At 41.9% G+C, this 16847-nt stretch overlaps 1 protein-coding gene across 1 annotated transcript; it reads right to left on the bottom strand.

Annotated features, from left to right (window-relative positions):
• Positions 1 to 7282: 7282 nt before the first annotated feature.
• On the bottom strand, positions 7283 to 16562 carry plaub (plasminogen activator, urokinase b). Its single transcript, XM_072667516.1, has 11 exons — positions 16490 to 16562; positions 15193 to 15278; positions 15061 to 15115; positions 14103 to 14207; positions 12119 to 12281; positions 11654 to 11751; positions 10916 to 11105; positions 10457 to 10608; positions 8789 to 8929; positions 8552 to 8700; positions 7283 to 7824 (listed from the first exon to the last, which is right to left on the bottom strand). Exons 2-11 carry the CDS (start codon positions 15256 to 15258, stop codon positions 7630 to 7632), a joined length of 1314 nt encoding a protein of 437 aa, XP_072523617.1. The 5' UTR covers positions 15259 to 15278; positions 16490 to 16562; the 3' UTR covers positions 7283 to 7629.
• Between the last annotated feature and the right edge of the window lie 285 nt (positions 16563 to 16847).

Here is a 16847-nt window from a genome sequence, read left to right as displayed (position 1 = left end):
ACCTGTAATTAACTCTATATAACATTAGAATAAACCCAAATAAACAGAAAGTCAGTGGTCAGTGAGAGTGTCTACCTGTAATTAACTCTATATAACATTAGAATAAACCCAAATAAACATAAAGTCAGTGGTCAGTGAGAGTGTCTACATGTAATTAACTCTATATAACATTAGAATAAACCCAAATAAACAGAAAGTCAGTGGTCAGTGAGAGCGTCTACCTGTAATTAACTCTATATAACATTAGAATAAACCCAAATAAACAGAAAGTCAGTGGTCAGTGAGAGTGTCTACCTGTAATTAACTCTATATAACATTAGAATAAACCCAAATAAACATAAAGTCAGTGGTCAGTGAGAGTGTCTACATGTAATTAACTCTATATAACATTAGAATAAACCCAAATAAACAGAAAGTCAGTGGTCAGTGAGAGTGTCTACCTGTAATTAACTCTATATAACATTAGAATAAACCCAAATAAACATAAAGTCAGTGGTCAGTGAGAGTGTCTACCTGTAATTAACTCTATATAACATTAGAATAAACCCAAATAAACATAAAGTCAGTGGTCAGTGAGAGTGTCTACCTGTAATTAACTCTATATAACATTAGAATAAACCCAGATAAACATAAAGTCAGTGGTCAGTGAGAGTGTCTACCTGTAATTAACTCTATATAACATTAGAATAAACCCAAATAAACATAAAGTCAGTGGTCAGTGAGAGTGTCTACCTGTAATTAACTCTACATAACATTAGAATAAACCCAAATAAACAAAGTCAGTGGTCAGTGAGAGTGTCTACCTGTAATTAACTCTATATAACATTAGAATAAACCCAAATAAACATAAAGTCAGTGGTCAGTGAGAGTGTCTACCTGTAATTAACTCTATATAACATTAGAATAAACCCAAATAAACATAAAGTCAGTGGTCAGTGAGAGTGTCTACCTGTAATTGACTCTATATAACATTAGAATAAACCCAAATAAACATAAAGTCAGTGGTCAGTGAGAGTGTCTACCTGTAATTAACTCTATATAACATTAGAATAAACCCAAATAAACATAAAGTCAGTGGTCAGTGAGAGTGTCTACCTGTTATTAACTCTATATAACATTAGAATAAACCCAAATAAACATAAAGTCAGTGGTCAGTGAGAGTGTCTACCAGTAATTAACTCTATATAACATTAGAATAAACCCAAATAAACATAAAGTCAGTGGTCAGTGAGAGTGTCTACCTGTAATTAACTCTATATAACATTAGAATAAACCCAAATAAACATAAAGTCAGTGGTCAGTGAGAGAGTCTACCTGTAATTAACTCTATATAACATTAGAATAAACCCAAATAAACATAAAGTCAGTGGTCAGTGAGAGTGTCTACCTGTAATTAACTCTATATAACATTAGAATAAACCCAAATAAACATAAAGTCAGTGGTCAGTGAGAGTGTCTACCTGTAATTAACTCTATATAACATTAGAATAAACCCAAATAAACATAAAGTCAGTGGTCAGTGAGAGTGTCTACCTGTAATTAACTCTATATAACATTAGAATAAACCCAGATAAACATAAAGTCAGGTGAGAGAGTCTACCTGTAATTAACTCTATATAACATTAGAATAAACCCAAATAAACATAAAGTCAGGTGAGAGAGTCTACCTGTAATTAACTCTATATAACATTATAATAAACCCAAATAAACATAAAGTCAGTGGTCAGTGAAGTTACTGTGATGTTGGTGAGAAGATTGCAGGTTTGGGTGCTGGGTGTCTCTGTGATCTGTGGTTGAGGTCAGACGGTTTGTTTGTATTTATTCTGAGGTTAAAGATGTAAACACTTCCTGCCTAGATAAACAGTGTTACAGCTCATTCTCTCAGACGTTAGTGAGCGCAGCACTGTGTGTGTGTGTGTGTGTGTGTGTGTGTGTGTGTGATGTTGGGGTTCTGCTGGAGTAAGTGGGCCCAAAAATAAAAGCTCAGCAGCAGCTCAGAAAATACCACACATTCCTCCCTCCGCTGACAAAGTGCAACAACAATCTCCGAGTGTTCGGAGTCTCTGCCAGCCCAACCAGCTCAGGAATTCCCACCGTCCCCCCGGAGAGGCCCGCAGACTGCACCACATGGCCTAATATGGAAGAGTCCAAAAAGCAGGAATTGAGGAAGTGGCTGCAGTGGAGCAAACACAGAGAGACTGATGCACTGCTCCCTTCATCTCACACCTCTCTGCTCATCCATCACAGCGGCCTGCGCTGCTTCCAGGGCTGGGCACCGCCCCCAGCCGCTGATAGGCCCGGGCCTGCCGCTCGGTTCGACTCTCTCTCTCTCTCCTGTGCCGGGTTTCGCTGCTATACAGCCTGTAAAGCAGCCTGTCTGACCAAGCCATGATCTCCTCAAGACTTCTGATGGTGTCCTGTGGTATCTGGCAACAAGACGTTAGCAGTTGTGAGATGTGGAATTTTATTCATATTATTATTTATTTATTTATTTAATTCTTTTTCCAATAAATAATCACTGGAAATTTGTCCAGAAGTATCCATACTATTGCACAGGACTGCAGTGTTTCAGCATTGTCACATTGCTTTCTCGCTCTGTCCAGGAGGAAGTGCTTACACACTGTTGACACACACCAGCTGCTTCCCCATTTTCTGCATTTCCATACTTCCAGTGAATTACTGACAAGTAATTCCCCAGCCCGGCCGCTCTCTAATACAACTGAACTGGTGGGGAATTCCACAGATTTCCAGTGAATGGGAGTGAATAGAAGCAGGCGTCTGTCGCCATGACAACAACACAGATACAGCCCATAATTTGTTTCCTATCCAAACCCACCAGTGCAGGTTCTAGAGCCGAACTCTTCTCAGAACTCTCAGAACGGCATTGAGCCGTGGAGCAGTTGGAAGGATGGTGGTGCCCCTTCCACTACGTTTGGGATGAGTTGGGGAGCTGGGCAGTAGAAGGGGTGGTGATCATCCAGTCATGTCCTGACCTCACTAAGGTTTTATCTGGCTGGATGCAATCAGTAGAGACAGTCACTGCAACAAAAGCAGGAGAAACTCTTTTTAATACCCTTAAAAATGATTGAGCATGTGTCCCAATACTTTTGTCCATATATTGTATCTCAGCCCTATTTAGGGCCCACTCATACTGCAGTTCCTTTTTGAATGAGGCACTCAGAGCCAATCAGAACAGAGCTTGTTGTCAGTGGACCTCAAGGGAAATATCAAAATACCGAAAAGTTTCATACAGCTCCTTTAATGCCAATTTATTACAATAATTAATTCCTTTAGAAATGAGCTAGAAATGAGTAGAGTGTGGACTTCCAATTATGAATTATTATGAATTATTATCATTTAAGTAGAATAAGGGGCCCTTCATGTACTGATCAATGGGCCGATCAGATGTGCTGTTAGTAGGTGGGGTCAATATTTCAGGTTGGAGAAATTCCATACATTTTAAAACAAAAGTAAATGTGTCCAAACTTTTGACTGTAGAATAATTAATGGAAGTTCAGCTGTTTACATTACACAGCGCTCCAGGAATGTTTCTGCTCAGCCAATCAGAACCTCCAGAATAACTGTATTCCCAGGGAGAGAAGCTCTGGTCGTGGAAAAGCAGGAACCTGATGAGTGAAGAATGGAGAACCCACCAAAAGTGGACCAGAGGCTGGATGTTCAACTCCGTGCTAAAGCATGCAGTGCCATCTAGTGTCTGTGTGCAGGGATCCTGCTCTACCTGCAGCACACAGTAACTGAGTTCCTTTTAGGTGGATTGTGAGAAATGCTCAGTTTCGCTCTACTGAGTTACAGTGTGCAGCAAAGAGATGCACATCGTTTCAATACAAGTAGTAAAAGTCAGTATGACAAAATATTAAGAAATTCTGAAAATAATGAGAATTTATCTCAGAAAATGAGAATTTATCTCAAAATACAGAGAAATCATCTTAGAATAATGAGAAATTTTCACAAAATAATGAGAATTTATCTCAGAAAATGAGAAATGATCTCAAAATAATGAGAATTTATCTCAGAAAATGAGAAATGATCTCAAAATAATAAGAATTTATCTCAGAAAATGAGAAATTATCTCAAAATAATGAGAAATCATCTTAGAATAATAAGAAATCACAAAATAATTACTTAGTGTCTCAAAATAATGACTTTCACCTTAGCAATTCACCTAATAAAAACAATCTGGATGTTTTTACTGTAAGTGGCAGGAAGTGGCTTCTGTAGTGAGACGTGTTATATATGAATATGAATATATTCATGTTTATTAGCGTCTAAAGTTGCAGAGATGAAGCTTTCAGGTACTTTAGACAACAGACTCATTCAGTTGGGGGTTTGGGGGGTTTGGTGTGAAACACTCGGTTCTAGATAAGCTCCCCCAGTCAGAGCTGGAGTTCTACAGTGGAGGTTCTAGATAAGCTCCCTCAGTCAGAGCTGGAGTTCTACAGTGGAGGTGAAGGGAAGCAGACGTCTGCAGCTCTACTAAAAGCTCCTCACAGAAAGTTCTTCACCTAATGGTGATGAAGACGCTGCCTGATGCCTGAGACACTGTTCTACCAGAGTTCTGAGAAGAGCTCGGCTCTAGAACCTGCTTTTAGAACCAGATCATTAAAATGGTGGAGGGATACATGCTGCAGGGTGTAGTGCAGCTACAGAAAGTAGTCCCTAAAGAGAACTGGATTAGTGGAGATTCTCTATTCACTATTTTACCTTCATGATCATCATCATCATCATCATCATCATCATCATTCCATATAAAACTCAGAAGACTCGTGTAGCTGCACTGGTGGGTTTGGATAGGAGATAAATTATGGGCTGTATCTGTGTTGTAGTCATGGCGACCGATGCCTGCTTCCATTCACCCCCACTGTACAGAGATCAGAGTGGGTCAGTTTCTCTACAGTGAAGCTCAGTTTCACTTAGTTTGGTGGACCATCTGATTCGTGGTTAGCTTCTTCAAGTGGTTTCTGACTCACCGTGATCTATAAATAAGAGCCGAAGTTCAGAGCAGAGCTAAAACCAGCAGCAGCGGTCAGTCCGAGCTCTGTGATCAGGACTGTGGCGAGGTGATTCATGGCCCCTGGTCTGTTAGCGCTGCTGGATTTTCCAGCATAACGTCACATTGTCGGAGCGTGGAAGTGGGTTAGTGGGACTTTGCTTAAGAGTGCTGAGGGGAGAAAGCGCCCCCTACTCACCTGGAGAGAGCACGGCCCAATTGTGCTCTCTCAGACTCCGGCCGCTGATGGCGAAGAGTCTCAGGATTTGAACTGGTGACCCCCCGGGCCATAGCGGCAGTGCATCGGACTGCTGACACACTCAGAGTCGGTTGGTGAATAAGGCCCAGTGACATCATCACCCATTCTGGTTTTAGTGAGAACACTGACAGCAGACTAACCTTTCTCAAGGTTCTAGATAATGAGGTCGTGAAGCCAGTTACGCTACAACTGGCCATCAAGCACCCTGCGGTTTTACCACAGTTCTGAGAAGGTTCACCATGAGGGGCCAGAAACATGTCCATTCATGGTGGAGGGATACGTGCAGGGTTGTGAGGCTAAGTAGTCCTAAAGGAAAAGCAGGGTTCTGCAGATTTGCCTCAGTTTTACCATCATAAGAAGAGGTGTTCTGGATCAGTGCTGTAGAAGAACCTTTAAAAGTTGTCTCAAAAGCACGTCACCCACTTATGGGTTCTTTAGAGAACCGAAAGTGATACATACGCTACAGTATTACACGTTTTTACCACATCAAATAATCTTATTCTAGATAATGTGCTAAATTACAGTTACTTTATATATATTTTATTTATTTTATATATTTTTCTCACATTTTCCCCCAATTATCTGAACTTTCTCCTCCTTACATTTTAAAAACAGCCTCGTTCTCCTATTTCATTTCCCTTTGTTTTCATTCCGGCTCGTCATCAATAAAAAAACCTCTCCATCCGGAAAGTGAGAGTCTGATCCTGATTGGATGAGAAGTAGTGTAGGGTAGTGCACTATAGACCCCTGTGGTTCGGCCTAAGCTTTCGGTCTTTGTTTTCCTTCCATTACTTTTACTTTTCTACTTGAAGTGGTTCTGAAACCAGTACTTTTACACTTTTACTGGAGTAAAAAGCTTCAGTTGATACTTCAGCTTCTATAGAAGTCTTTTAAAACCTAGTATCTCCACTCACTTCTACCTGAGGAATGAGTGTGAATACTTTTCACACCTTTGCTTGTAATAAAAAAAAATTAAACTACAATCGCAGTCATGTGCAAAAGTTTAGACATTCTTTAAAATCCATGTATTGTTGATGTTGTTTGTGTAAATGAGTCACACCCTCTACAGAGATACCCTTGAATTCGGCATATAAACAGAAAGGGTGTCAACATCATTTCAGCTATATAGCATTAGAACAGGGGTGTCTACCTTTTGTAAAAACTAGTAAGATATTAAAACACGTCAAAAGAACAGATGAAAAAAAATGATATATATATATATATAATAAAGGCCATAAATAGACTTGATTATGTGCTTTCTGACATGGTATGATTCATAATGATCTAGAACTAGAACCTGGGCTAAAGTATGAAGCAGGTCTGAAAACAGTGGCAGCAGCCTGAATCTTCGCAGTACAGCTCGCTAGGATGCGGTGAGTACAGCTACAGCAGCACCCTGCCTGATCAAGTACTTCCTCACTGTAACCATGTAAAGTCAGTCTAACTAAACAAATACGAGGCTCTGATTACAGATCTGATGGAATATTGTATAGAAGGTGTTTGTAGCTCCTAAACATCTCACATAGCATTTAATCAGTTTCAGCTGCAGGTCATTTCCTTGTGTTTTCGAGGCTCAAATCTAAGCCGCAAAGGTAAAAAACTTGAGGAGAACTTTAAACTGAACTAAGTTGAGTTAACTCAAAATGCATCAATCGATCAGCCTTTTTTTTCCACTTTTTTTAAATGTAGCTGAGCATTCACAGTAAACAGACTGGATGGAAAAAAAAAAAAAAAAAAAAAAAAAATATATATATATATATATATATATATAATCAAGAGAAATAAAAAAGTTGATTAGAAAATAACCAAGATAATATTATTAATAATAATAATAAATATTAAGTCAAAATTGTGATAAGAAAAAAGTAACAAATTAAAATTTGATTAGCAAGAAATTTTAAAAAAATAAAGTAGAATAAAATGACATTAATAAAAACAGAATTCAAAGATAAAAAAGTAAAAGTCAACTTTTATAGAATTAAAAATGAATTTTAAATATAAATACATCAGCGTACGATTTTAAAACTACCAACAAAATGATGAAAATAAAAATTAAGATCAAAAAAGGAAACTAATATAAAACTAAACTAATTAAAATGACTAAAATAATAATAAAATAATCAAAATACTAATTAGGTAATAACAGCAACTGATAGTAAGATATAAATACATTTTAATATTAATAATGATCAATAAAATAAAATGAATAAAAATTCAAATCAAGATAAAAAAACAGGCAAAATGTTTTAAGCAGGCCTAACGGTTTTACAGTGACAGTTAGTGAGGGATAAGTTAGGTTTGTTAAGTTAGGAGTGTGTGGAAAGGTGTGTGTGCGTGTAGAGTGTGTGTGTGTGTGTGCAGGTCACTCCTGCAGGTGTACAGACGCTCCTGTGTTGGGGAGCTGGCCGGTTTTCTGCAGGATCCAGTGGTTGTAGTTGGTGACCCTGGTGTAAACTCCAGGCCGGAACTTTCTGGAGCATCCTTCACCCCAACTCACCACTCCATACACATACACAGCGTCATGCACACTGCACACCAGCGGACCACCAGAGTCCCCCTGCACACAAACCGAGCATGTGTGTTCATGTGTTTGTTACACTGTGTACATATAACCTCTACTAAAGCAACAACTATGCATGATATACACTACATGTCCAAATGTTTGCGGACACCCCTTCTAATTAATGCATTCAGCTACTTTAAGTTGCACCTATTGCTGCTGACACAGATGTGCAAATGCACACACAGCTTGTCTAGTCCCTGTAGAGAAGAAGTACTGCCAATAGAATAGGACTCTCTGGAGCAGATCAACATCATAACCCTATTGGCTCCATGCTGCCTAATGCCAGGCGTGGGCTAGAGGGGTATAAAGCCCCCCAGCATTGAGGAGCTGTGGAGCAGTGGAAGAACTGTGTTCTCTGGAATGATGGTGGAGGAGCTCCATCCAGTACTCTTGGGATGAGGAGTTGGGGATGATGATGTGGGGTGGTGATCATCATCTCCAAAATCTAGTAGAGGCTCGCTGATGGGACTATCCATCATCACCCACTTGGTGCCACATACCACAGCACACCTCCAGAGGTCGTGTAGAGCTTGGAGCTGTTCTGGTGGCTCTTGGAGGACCAACAGCATATTAGGAGGTCATAGGTGGTCATAATGTTTTGGCACACCTTATGTATGTAGTATATGGTTTCGATTATATAAATTGTATATTATATCATAACCTATATATGCCTACTTCATATCTCAAATCAGGGCAATTGGACAGCTGCTGCTACACTGACCTTACAGGTGTCCACATTCCAGTCTGGAGCTGCAGCACACAGCATGTTTCCTGTGATCCTGTTGCCATAGTAACTCTTACTGGAACACACCTCCTGTGGCAGCAGGTTAACGTTCCCCTGCCTGAGGTACTGAGAGTTATACCATAGCCCTGCAACACACACACACACACACACACAGTTTAACACATACAGATCTGCCTAGTAACAGTAAGTGTACAGTAAGTGATGCAATCATACCTTGCTGTTCTTTCCCGTATCCGGCAATCTCACAGGACGTCCCATCTGGAAATACGGTATCAGGAGGAGGAACACACACTGTCCTCACTGAGTTGGACTCCACCGCACACACACCATTCGGACCACTGATCTTCAGTAATGCTGATCACACACAAAGATTGTATTCATGTCTTTCTGTTACACACATCGTTAAAAGGTCCCTATCTGGGAACTTTCCCTTGAGTTACTAAACTAAAGGACTTTACGGTAACTTATAAACATTGTTAAGGTTAGATATGATCTATATTTTATATACAGTATATAACTGTGTCATCAGCATAGCAGAGGAAACAGGTGCCGGGTTTGCAGATAGCAGTACCCAGTGGAAGCATATATAACATGAATGGTAGCGGTCCTAGAACAGAACCTTGTGGAACACCACATTTAACTTTGGTGTGTAAAGAGGCTTCACCGTTTACTTTTATACATTGATCGTGGTCAGTCGTGTCCTTCTGTAACATACAGTTATCTTTACAAGAGCCCCAGTCGTGGAGAACTGTATTGTCCTCTCTTTAATGAAATAAAGAAGTTTACAGCAATATATAAACATGGCTAAAGTTTAAGGCACACCATTCACTCCCCTAGTCCATAGAAAGTATAGAGTAAATGCTATTTCTATAATAAAATATTGTTATATTTTTTATTATAGTATTATTGTTATATTTTTAATATATTGTTGTATTTATATAATGATAATAATAACAATATATAACAATAATTTGTTTCTTGTATTTGTTCATTGATTCATTTTCGTAACCACTCGCTTCTTACGTCTTTTTTACAATCCTTAATCTTATAGGTTAAAGTTCATGGTCCACTTTGGCTGATACTGTACATAAAATTGTGCATATAGTGCATATTAGTAAAAACTGATGTCATGTAACATAACATTGCCCATTAATGGAATATAAACTTGAATAGTAGAGGTCCTAGAACAGAACCTTGAGGGATGCCATATTTTACTGCTGTAAGTACAAGCTCTAGGAAATGTTTAAATAACAAGAAGAAATATAAAATATGAGCATTTTAAAATACACAGAATTCAGGTAGCTGGTTGCTAATTGGTGTGCATAAGCTACATTAGGTGTTAGCCACTGTACATTAGCCTCAAAGCTCCAGGGCAAACTTAAAGAAATAAACATGCATCCATCTACAGTTGTGGTAAGAGTGAAAAGGCCCTGCTAAGAAAACAGCCTGGCTAGCTCAAACTGGTCTAGCTGGTCAGCTAAGCGCTATGTTTGATGGTGTCGCTGGTCTAGAAGCCTACACAAACTTACCAAGCTTGGTGATGACCAGTATGACCAAGGTGGTTGATCAATATGACCAGCGTAATCAAGGTAGTTGACCAGCATAACCAGTATGATTCATACTGGTTGAACCAACATGACCAGCCTGACCACACTGGTCCATCAGTATGACCAGCTTTAACATACTGGTGGGCCAGCCTGGTCAAGTTAGCCATGCTGGTAGTCCATTGAAACGTATGCTATGCTGGTTAGGAGCTAAACTGGTCAACCAGCTAAATGGCCAGCTTTTCACCACCCTGACCGTCCCAATGTAAAACCAGCTACCAGCAGGTCTTAATGAAGCAGGACTGGGTTTGGCTCTGAGGAGCAGTGGTGGAGTTACCGATGTCGTTGTTGAAGTTGTCATCAGTGTCATCGAAGTCTTCATGTGTGTAGAGCTCCGTCACTCTGAACTCCTGCTCTCTCCTCTGGTCTGTTTCGTTCAGGGCGTTCTTCCCCAGCACCACCAACAGCCTCCTGGTGTTAGTGTGAGCTCTGCAGAGTCCAGATCAACACCATCACAAAAGAAATTACAAGGGAGTCTAGTGTTATTTAGAGTTCTCCTCAGATCAACACCTGGTTTGGTAAATCAGGGCTTAATGATGGTAAAACAGGTGAGCTCCTGCTGCTGCTGGACTGGGGGGTGTCCAGGAGAACCCTGGAGGAACCAAGCTCTGTTCTTCAGACTAGCTCACCGACAAGATCTCACTACTTTCTTCAGAATGAGAAGCTCTGAGATCTGAGTGTTACCCTTAACCAACAAGCAGTAAAGACATCACTGTAATAAATCAACATCTCTGACCCGTCAGGAAAGCAGTGCGCCGCAGTGAGGATCCAGCAGGGGGCGATGAGGCTCCCGCCGCAGCGGAACACTCTTTGTTGATTCTGTAACCTCCAGAACACTGCAGCCATCCAGGGGTGGACCTCCACTGCGCTCAGAGAGCCACCCACGATCTTCAGCCTCGGCCCGGAACGCTCCCCGCAACGCCAGCCTGAAAACAGCGAAAACAAGGAAGATCGATGGTGGGATGGAGGTAGAGAATGGAGAGATGGTGGGATGGAGGTAGAGAATGGAGGGATGGTGGGATGGAGGTAGAGAATATGGGGTTGGTGGGATGGAGATTGAGAATGGAGGGATGGTGGGATGGAGATTGAGAATGGAGGGATGGTGGGATGGAGATTGAGAATGGAGGGATGGTGGGATGGAGGTAGAGAATAGAGGGATGATGGAATGGAGGTAGGGAATGGAGAGATGGTGGGATGGAGGTAGAGAATGGAGGGATGATGGGATGGAGGTAGAGAATGGAGGGATGATGGGATGGAGGTTGAGAATGGAGAGATGATGGAATGGAGGTAGAGAATGGAGAGATGGTGGGATGGAGGTAGAGAATGGAGGGATGATGGGATGGAGGTTGAGAATGGATGGATGGAGAAACATTGGGATGGAGATTAAGAATGAAGGGGTGGTGGGAAGGATGTAGAGAATTGAAGGAGAGAGGATAGGGGTGGAGGTATGGAGGTAAGTGTTACTGATGGTCACCTGGCTCTAGGGGGCAGTGTGGAATGCTGCAGTACTCCTTAACTCTTCCAGATGGCCCCTTTATAAAGCACCAGGGCTTCCTGCTGAAATCCGGGTTCCTGAGGGAGTAAAAACACCAGCTTTAACTGTACAGAACCAAGACTGCCTATACGCTGCTCACTCTCCTATCACAGCATAGTGGGCAGGGCTAATGTTATGGACACACTCAGTGCCTCTGGAGAACTGAACCAATCTGTGGACCAGACCAAGACATGATACCATATAACATCACATCTAGTCCTGTATTCCCATTACCCCCCACCCCACCCCCCAGTGTGGGTAACAGCACCTCCTACCTCCCACTCTCCCTGACTGCAACTACAAGAGTGTAGGGGTCATTAGGTAATGTGTGTGTGTGTGTGTGTGTGTGTGTGTGTGTGTGTGTGTGTTTGTGTGTGTGTGTGTGTGTGTGTGTTTTAGACTTGCCTGCAGCGGTTATGTCGTCCCAGACCCAAAGTCAGGCTGTCTGCCCCAAACACACTCCGGCTGCTTTCTGGATCCCATTCCAGACATTCCCTCCCACTCTCCGTCTGAGCCACAGGGCCTCTGTACTGCAGGCCCATACCAACAATACAGGACGCAGAGTCATCTACACATACACACACACACACACACACACACACACACACACACACACACACACACACTGTTTATTTGGGTTTATTCTAATGTTATATAGAGTTAATTACAGGTAGACGCTCTCACTGACCACTGACTTTCTGTTTATTTGGGTTTATTCTAATGTTATATAGAGTTAATTACAGGTAGACGCTCTCACTGACCACTGACTTTATGTTTATTTGGGTTTATTCTAATGTTATATAGAGTTAATTACAGGTAGACGCTCTCACTGACCACTGACTTTATGTTTATATGGGTTTATTCTAATGTTATATAGAGTTAATTACAGGTAGACACTCTCACTGACCACTGACTTTATGTTTATGTGGGTTTATTCTAATGTTATATAGAGTTAATTACAGGTAGACGCTCTCACTGACCACTGACTTTATGTTTATTTGGGTTTATTCTAATGTTATATAGAGTTAATTACAGGTAGACGCTCTCACTGACCACTGACTTTATGTTTATTTGGGTTTATTCTAATGTTATATAGAGTTAATTACAGGTAGACATACACTTGCATCTACAGCCACCATTGGTCGAACTGCTTACCATACTAACTGCATGCTTGCCTTAAACCATGTGGAGGTGTTCAGTAAGAGGAGGTCTTTAGTAGGAGGAGGTCTTCAATAGGAAGAGGTGTTCAGTAGGAGGTGTTTGTTTAGTATGAGGAGGTGTTTAGTAAGAGGAGGTGTTTAGTAGGAGGAGGTGTTCAATAGGAGAAGGATGTTCAGTAAGAGGAGGTGTTTAGTAAGAGGTGTTTAGTAGGAGGAGGTGTTTAGTAGGAGGAGGTGTTCAGTAAGAGGGGGTGTGTAGTAGGAGGAGGTGTTTAGTAAGAGGAGGTGTTCAATAGGAGAAGGTGTTCAGTAAGAGGAGGTGTTTAATAGGAGTAGGTGTTCAGTAAGAGGAGGTGTTTAATAGGAGTAGGTGTTCAGTAAGAGGAAGCGTTCAGTAAGAGGAAGTGTTCAGTAAGAGGAGGTGTGTAGTAGGAGAAGGTGTTTAGTAGGAGGAGGTGTTCAGTAGAAGGAGGTGTTCAGTAGGAGGAGGTGTTCAGTAAGAAGAGGTCAGAACCTATCTCACAGGAGGAGGTGTTTAGTAGGAGGAGGTGTTCAGTAAGAGGGGTGTACAGTAGGAGGAGGTGTTCAGTAGGAGGAGGTGTTTAGTAAGAGGTGTTCAGTAGGAGGAGGTGTTTAGTAAGAGGAGGTCAGTAGGAGGAGGTGTTCAGTAGGAGGAGGTGTTCAGTAAGATGAGGTCAGTACCTATCTCACAGGAGGAGGTGTTCAGTAGGAGGAGGTGTTCAGTAAGAGGTGTTCAGTAGGAGGTGTTCAGTAAGAGGAGGTGTTTAGTAAGAGAAGCTGTGTAGTAGGAGGTAGGAGGAGGTATTTAGTAGGAGGTGTTTAGTGGAACGAGGTGTTCAGTAGGAGAAGGTGTTTAGTAAGAGGTGTTCAGTAGGAGGAGGTGTTCAGTAAGAGGAGGTCAGTAGGAGGAGGTGTTCAGTAAGAGGAGGTCAGTAGGAGGAGGTGTTCAGTAGGAGGAGGTGTTCAGTAAGATGAGGTCAGTACCTATCTCACAGGAGGAGGTGTTCAGTAGGAGGAGGTGTTCAGTAAGAGGTGTTCAGTAGGAGGTGTTCAGTAAGAGGAGGTGTTTAGTAAGAGAAGGTGTGTAGTAGGAGGTAGGAGGAGGTATTTAGTAGGAGGTGTTTAGTGGAACGAGGTGTTCAGTAGGAGAAGGTGTTTAGTAAGAGGAGGTCAGTAGGAGGAGGTGTTCAGTAAGAGGAGGTCAGTACCTATCTCACAGCTGGAGCCGCTGAAGCCGTCAGGACACAAACAGAACATGTGCCGTTCTTCAAGTAATGTGGAGACAGATCTACCCCCGTTGAGGCACTGTGGAGCTGATCACCAGCACACACACACACACACACACACACACACACACACACACCATGTAAACAGAGTCAAACCCAGACACACATAAACACACAGAAATACAATCAAAACCGTTAAACAAACAGATCCGGTCACACAAACACTGACTGGACAGAAACACGCAATCAGAACCAGACCCAACCAAACCAGCTCAGTTCCAACCAGCTGGGAGAAAACTGACGGAGAGAACCCAGACAAACACCTAGATGTTTCCTCCTTAAACTCTCATGAAGATCTAACCTGTCCAGTCTGGTCAGCTGTGGTGGGGGGCTACCTGCTCCCATGAGAACATTTTGGGACTGCTGGACACTTCTTATTTACTCGTCTTATGATTCTGCTATTGGACAGAACTTTCTAGGACGGTCTGACCTGGCCATGTTGGTCAGACGTTCCACCTGTAAATGATTTAGCGGACTTTGGCGTGGGCTAGAGGGGTGTATATGAAGCCCCCCAGCATTGAGGAGCTGTGGAGCAGTGGAAGAACAGTGTTCTCTGGAATGATGGTGGTGGAGCTCCATCCAGTACTTTTGAATGGGATGAGTAGGTGGGGGGAGTTGGTGGAGATGATGAGGTGGGGTGGTGACCAATCATCCAACATCCTGACCTCACTAACATTCTTGATTGCTGAATGCAATCAAATTCTCACAGCAATCTAGTAAAAATCATTCTTCTCTGGACAGTAGAGACAGTTACTCCAACAAAAGCAGGATCAGCTCTTTTTAATACCCTTAATTTCAGAAGAAACAATGAACAAGCAGGTGTCCCAATACTTATGTCCATTTAGTATATTATCCCTAGTATCACCCCCCTTTCCCTCACCTTTATTGTGAGCTAGTATCCTGGTGAACAGCAGCTTCTTTCTCCTGGTTTCACTCTGTGGAGAGAAGCAGAGGTGTTAGGGAGAGTTTGGCCGAACGAGCGGTCACTAGAAGAGCTGAAGGTCCTGCTCACCGCTGAGCAGAGTGTGGACATCGGGAGCAGCAGCAACACACACAGCAACACCAGAATGTCCCTCATCCTGGCACTCGTCAGCTATACTGGGGTGTAAAGAGATCAGCAGGACGTCAGCACTGGGACATGAGGCTCATTTTCTGCTGATTTCTGACCGAAGTGAATCTCTACATATGAGCCCAGACATAAAGCTTGGGAAATGCTAAGTGCACTGTCAATTTGCATAAATGAGAAGATTTTAAAGTAATTAAGGTAATTAGCTTCTTAATAGTCACACATTATAAACTCAGATGTTGGCAGATGCAAATATGCTCCACCGATAGAGCCATAAAAGGATCTACTGCCATCAATCAGTGTAATTAAGGCAAATTAAACCCTTAAAGTAATTGTAAGTTAATTACATGAGGGTGTACTTAAAGCAGCAGTCTTTAAGAAAATGTAGGGAAGGACGAAACTATTGTAATAAATGGTATTGGTGTGCTGCGCGACTGTACCGCATTAGGCCCAAGCCTAATATATATATATATACATTTACGACATTTAGCAGAATTACAGTGCTTCACTATTTATTTAGAAAAATAACCTTAGCTAGTTTAAATAGACTAGACAAGCGTCCGAAGAGCACCGAACCGGTGGAACACTCGCTGTCCTCAAACCCAGACTGAAGACCCTCCTCTTCTGAGAGTGCTCAGGTTAAGAGAAGAGTATTATGGTCTCCATACTGACTTGTGTTTTGTAGAGTCTAAGATTAGAGGAGCTTTGAAGTTTAGTCTATTTAAACTAGCTCAGCTTCTTCTTCAGTAAACAGTGAAGCTCTTTTGTAAGTTGCTCTGGAGAAGAGTGTTGAGTGTCACAGTGTTGATCTGCTTCAGGGAGTCCTATTCTATTGGCAGTACGTCTCTTTAGCACAAGCTGTATATCTGTGTCTCAGCAATAGGTGCAGCTTAAAGTATCAGAATGCATTCATTAAAAGGGGTGTCCACAAACTTTTGCCATACACGGTTTACTAACAGAGCTACAGTAGATTAGACCATTACTGCATGCATTTGAATACTTAAAGGGTTCTCTGGGTTCTTTAATCATGCATTTAAATGGTTCCATTGTTCACAGTTCTATAAAGAACAATTGTCCTTACTGAAGAAGCCTCAGTAAGGGTGTATGGCTTCACTCTAGGAACCCTTGGTTTAGATATTGAAAACAGCTGTTGATTGGTTTGAGAAGATCCCCAGATGTTCAAACGGCTCCTCCTAACATCAGCACTTCACCAAACTCAGGAGGTTCTAATGACAGATCTTACCTCTCCGCCCGATCAGAGTGCGCGCTCCAGGACGCTGCCTTTCTGGATGTGAGTGTGTGAGATTGTGTTTTCCTCTCGGCTGGAAAAAAAAGAAACACTCCTTATAAGCGGCAGGCTGGGCTCTGATTGGTGGAGGGCTGAAGGCGAGTGACGGGCACAGCTGTGGGCCTGCCAGCTGCGTGATACACAGCTTTTCTTCTCTCAGAAAGAAACTGGAGCAAAGTATCCGTGATTCAGCTCACCTACATTCAGCCGAAACACACACACACACACACACCTGACTCACCTTCATCCTCATGACCAGAGGTGTGTAGAGTAATCTAATCACTCACCATTGTAAAAGTTTTGTCACTGCACT

The sequence above is a fragment of the Salminus brasiliensis genome, chromosome 22 (assembly GCF_030463535.1).
Source record: "Salminus brasiliensis chromosome 22, fSalBra1.hap2, whole genome shotgun sequence".
Classification (NCBI taxonomy): Eukaryota; Metazoa; Chordata; class Actinopteri; order Characiformes; family Bryconidae; genus Salminus; species Salminus brasiliensis.
Note: the sequence above shows the minus strand (reverse complement) of the source record. Positions and strands in the feature narration are given on the sequence as shown.

Bases quoted from the DNA above. Each gene is read 5' to 3' on its own strand.
- plaub (XM_072667516.1), bottom strand. From the start codon at position 15,258: ATGAGGGACATTCTGGTGTTGCTGTGTGTGTTGCTGCTGCTCCCGATG. The intron at 14,208-15,060 runs GTGAGGGAAAGG...GCTGGTGATCAG, and splicing joins GATACTAGCTCACAATAAAG to CTCCACAGTGCCTCAACGGG. The intron at 11,752-12,118 runs GCAAGTCTAAAA...TTACTCCCTCAG, and splicing joins GGACGACATAACCGCTGCAG to GAACCCGGATTTCAGCAGGA.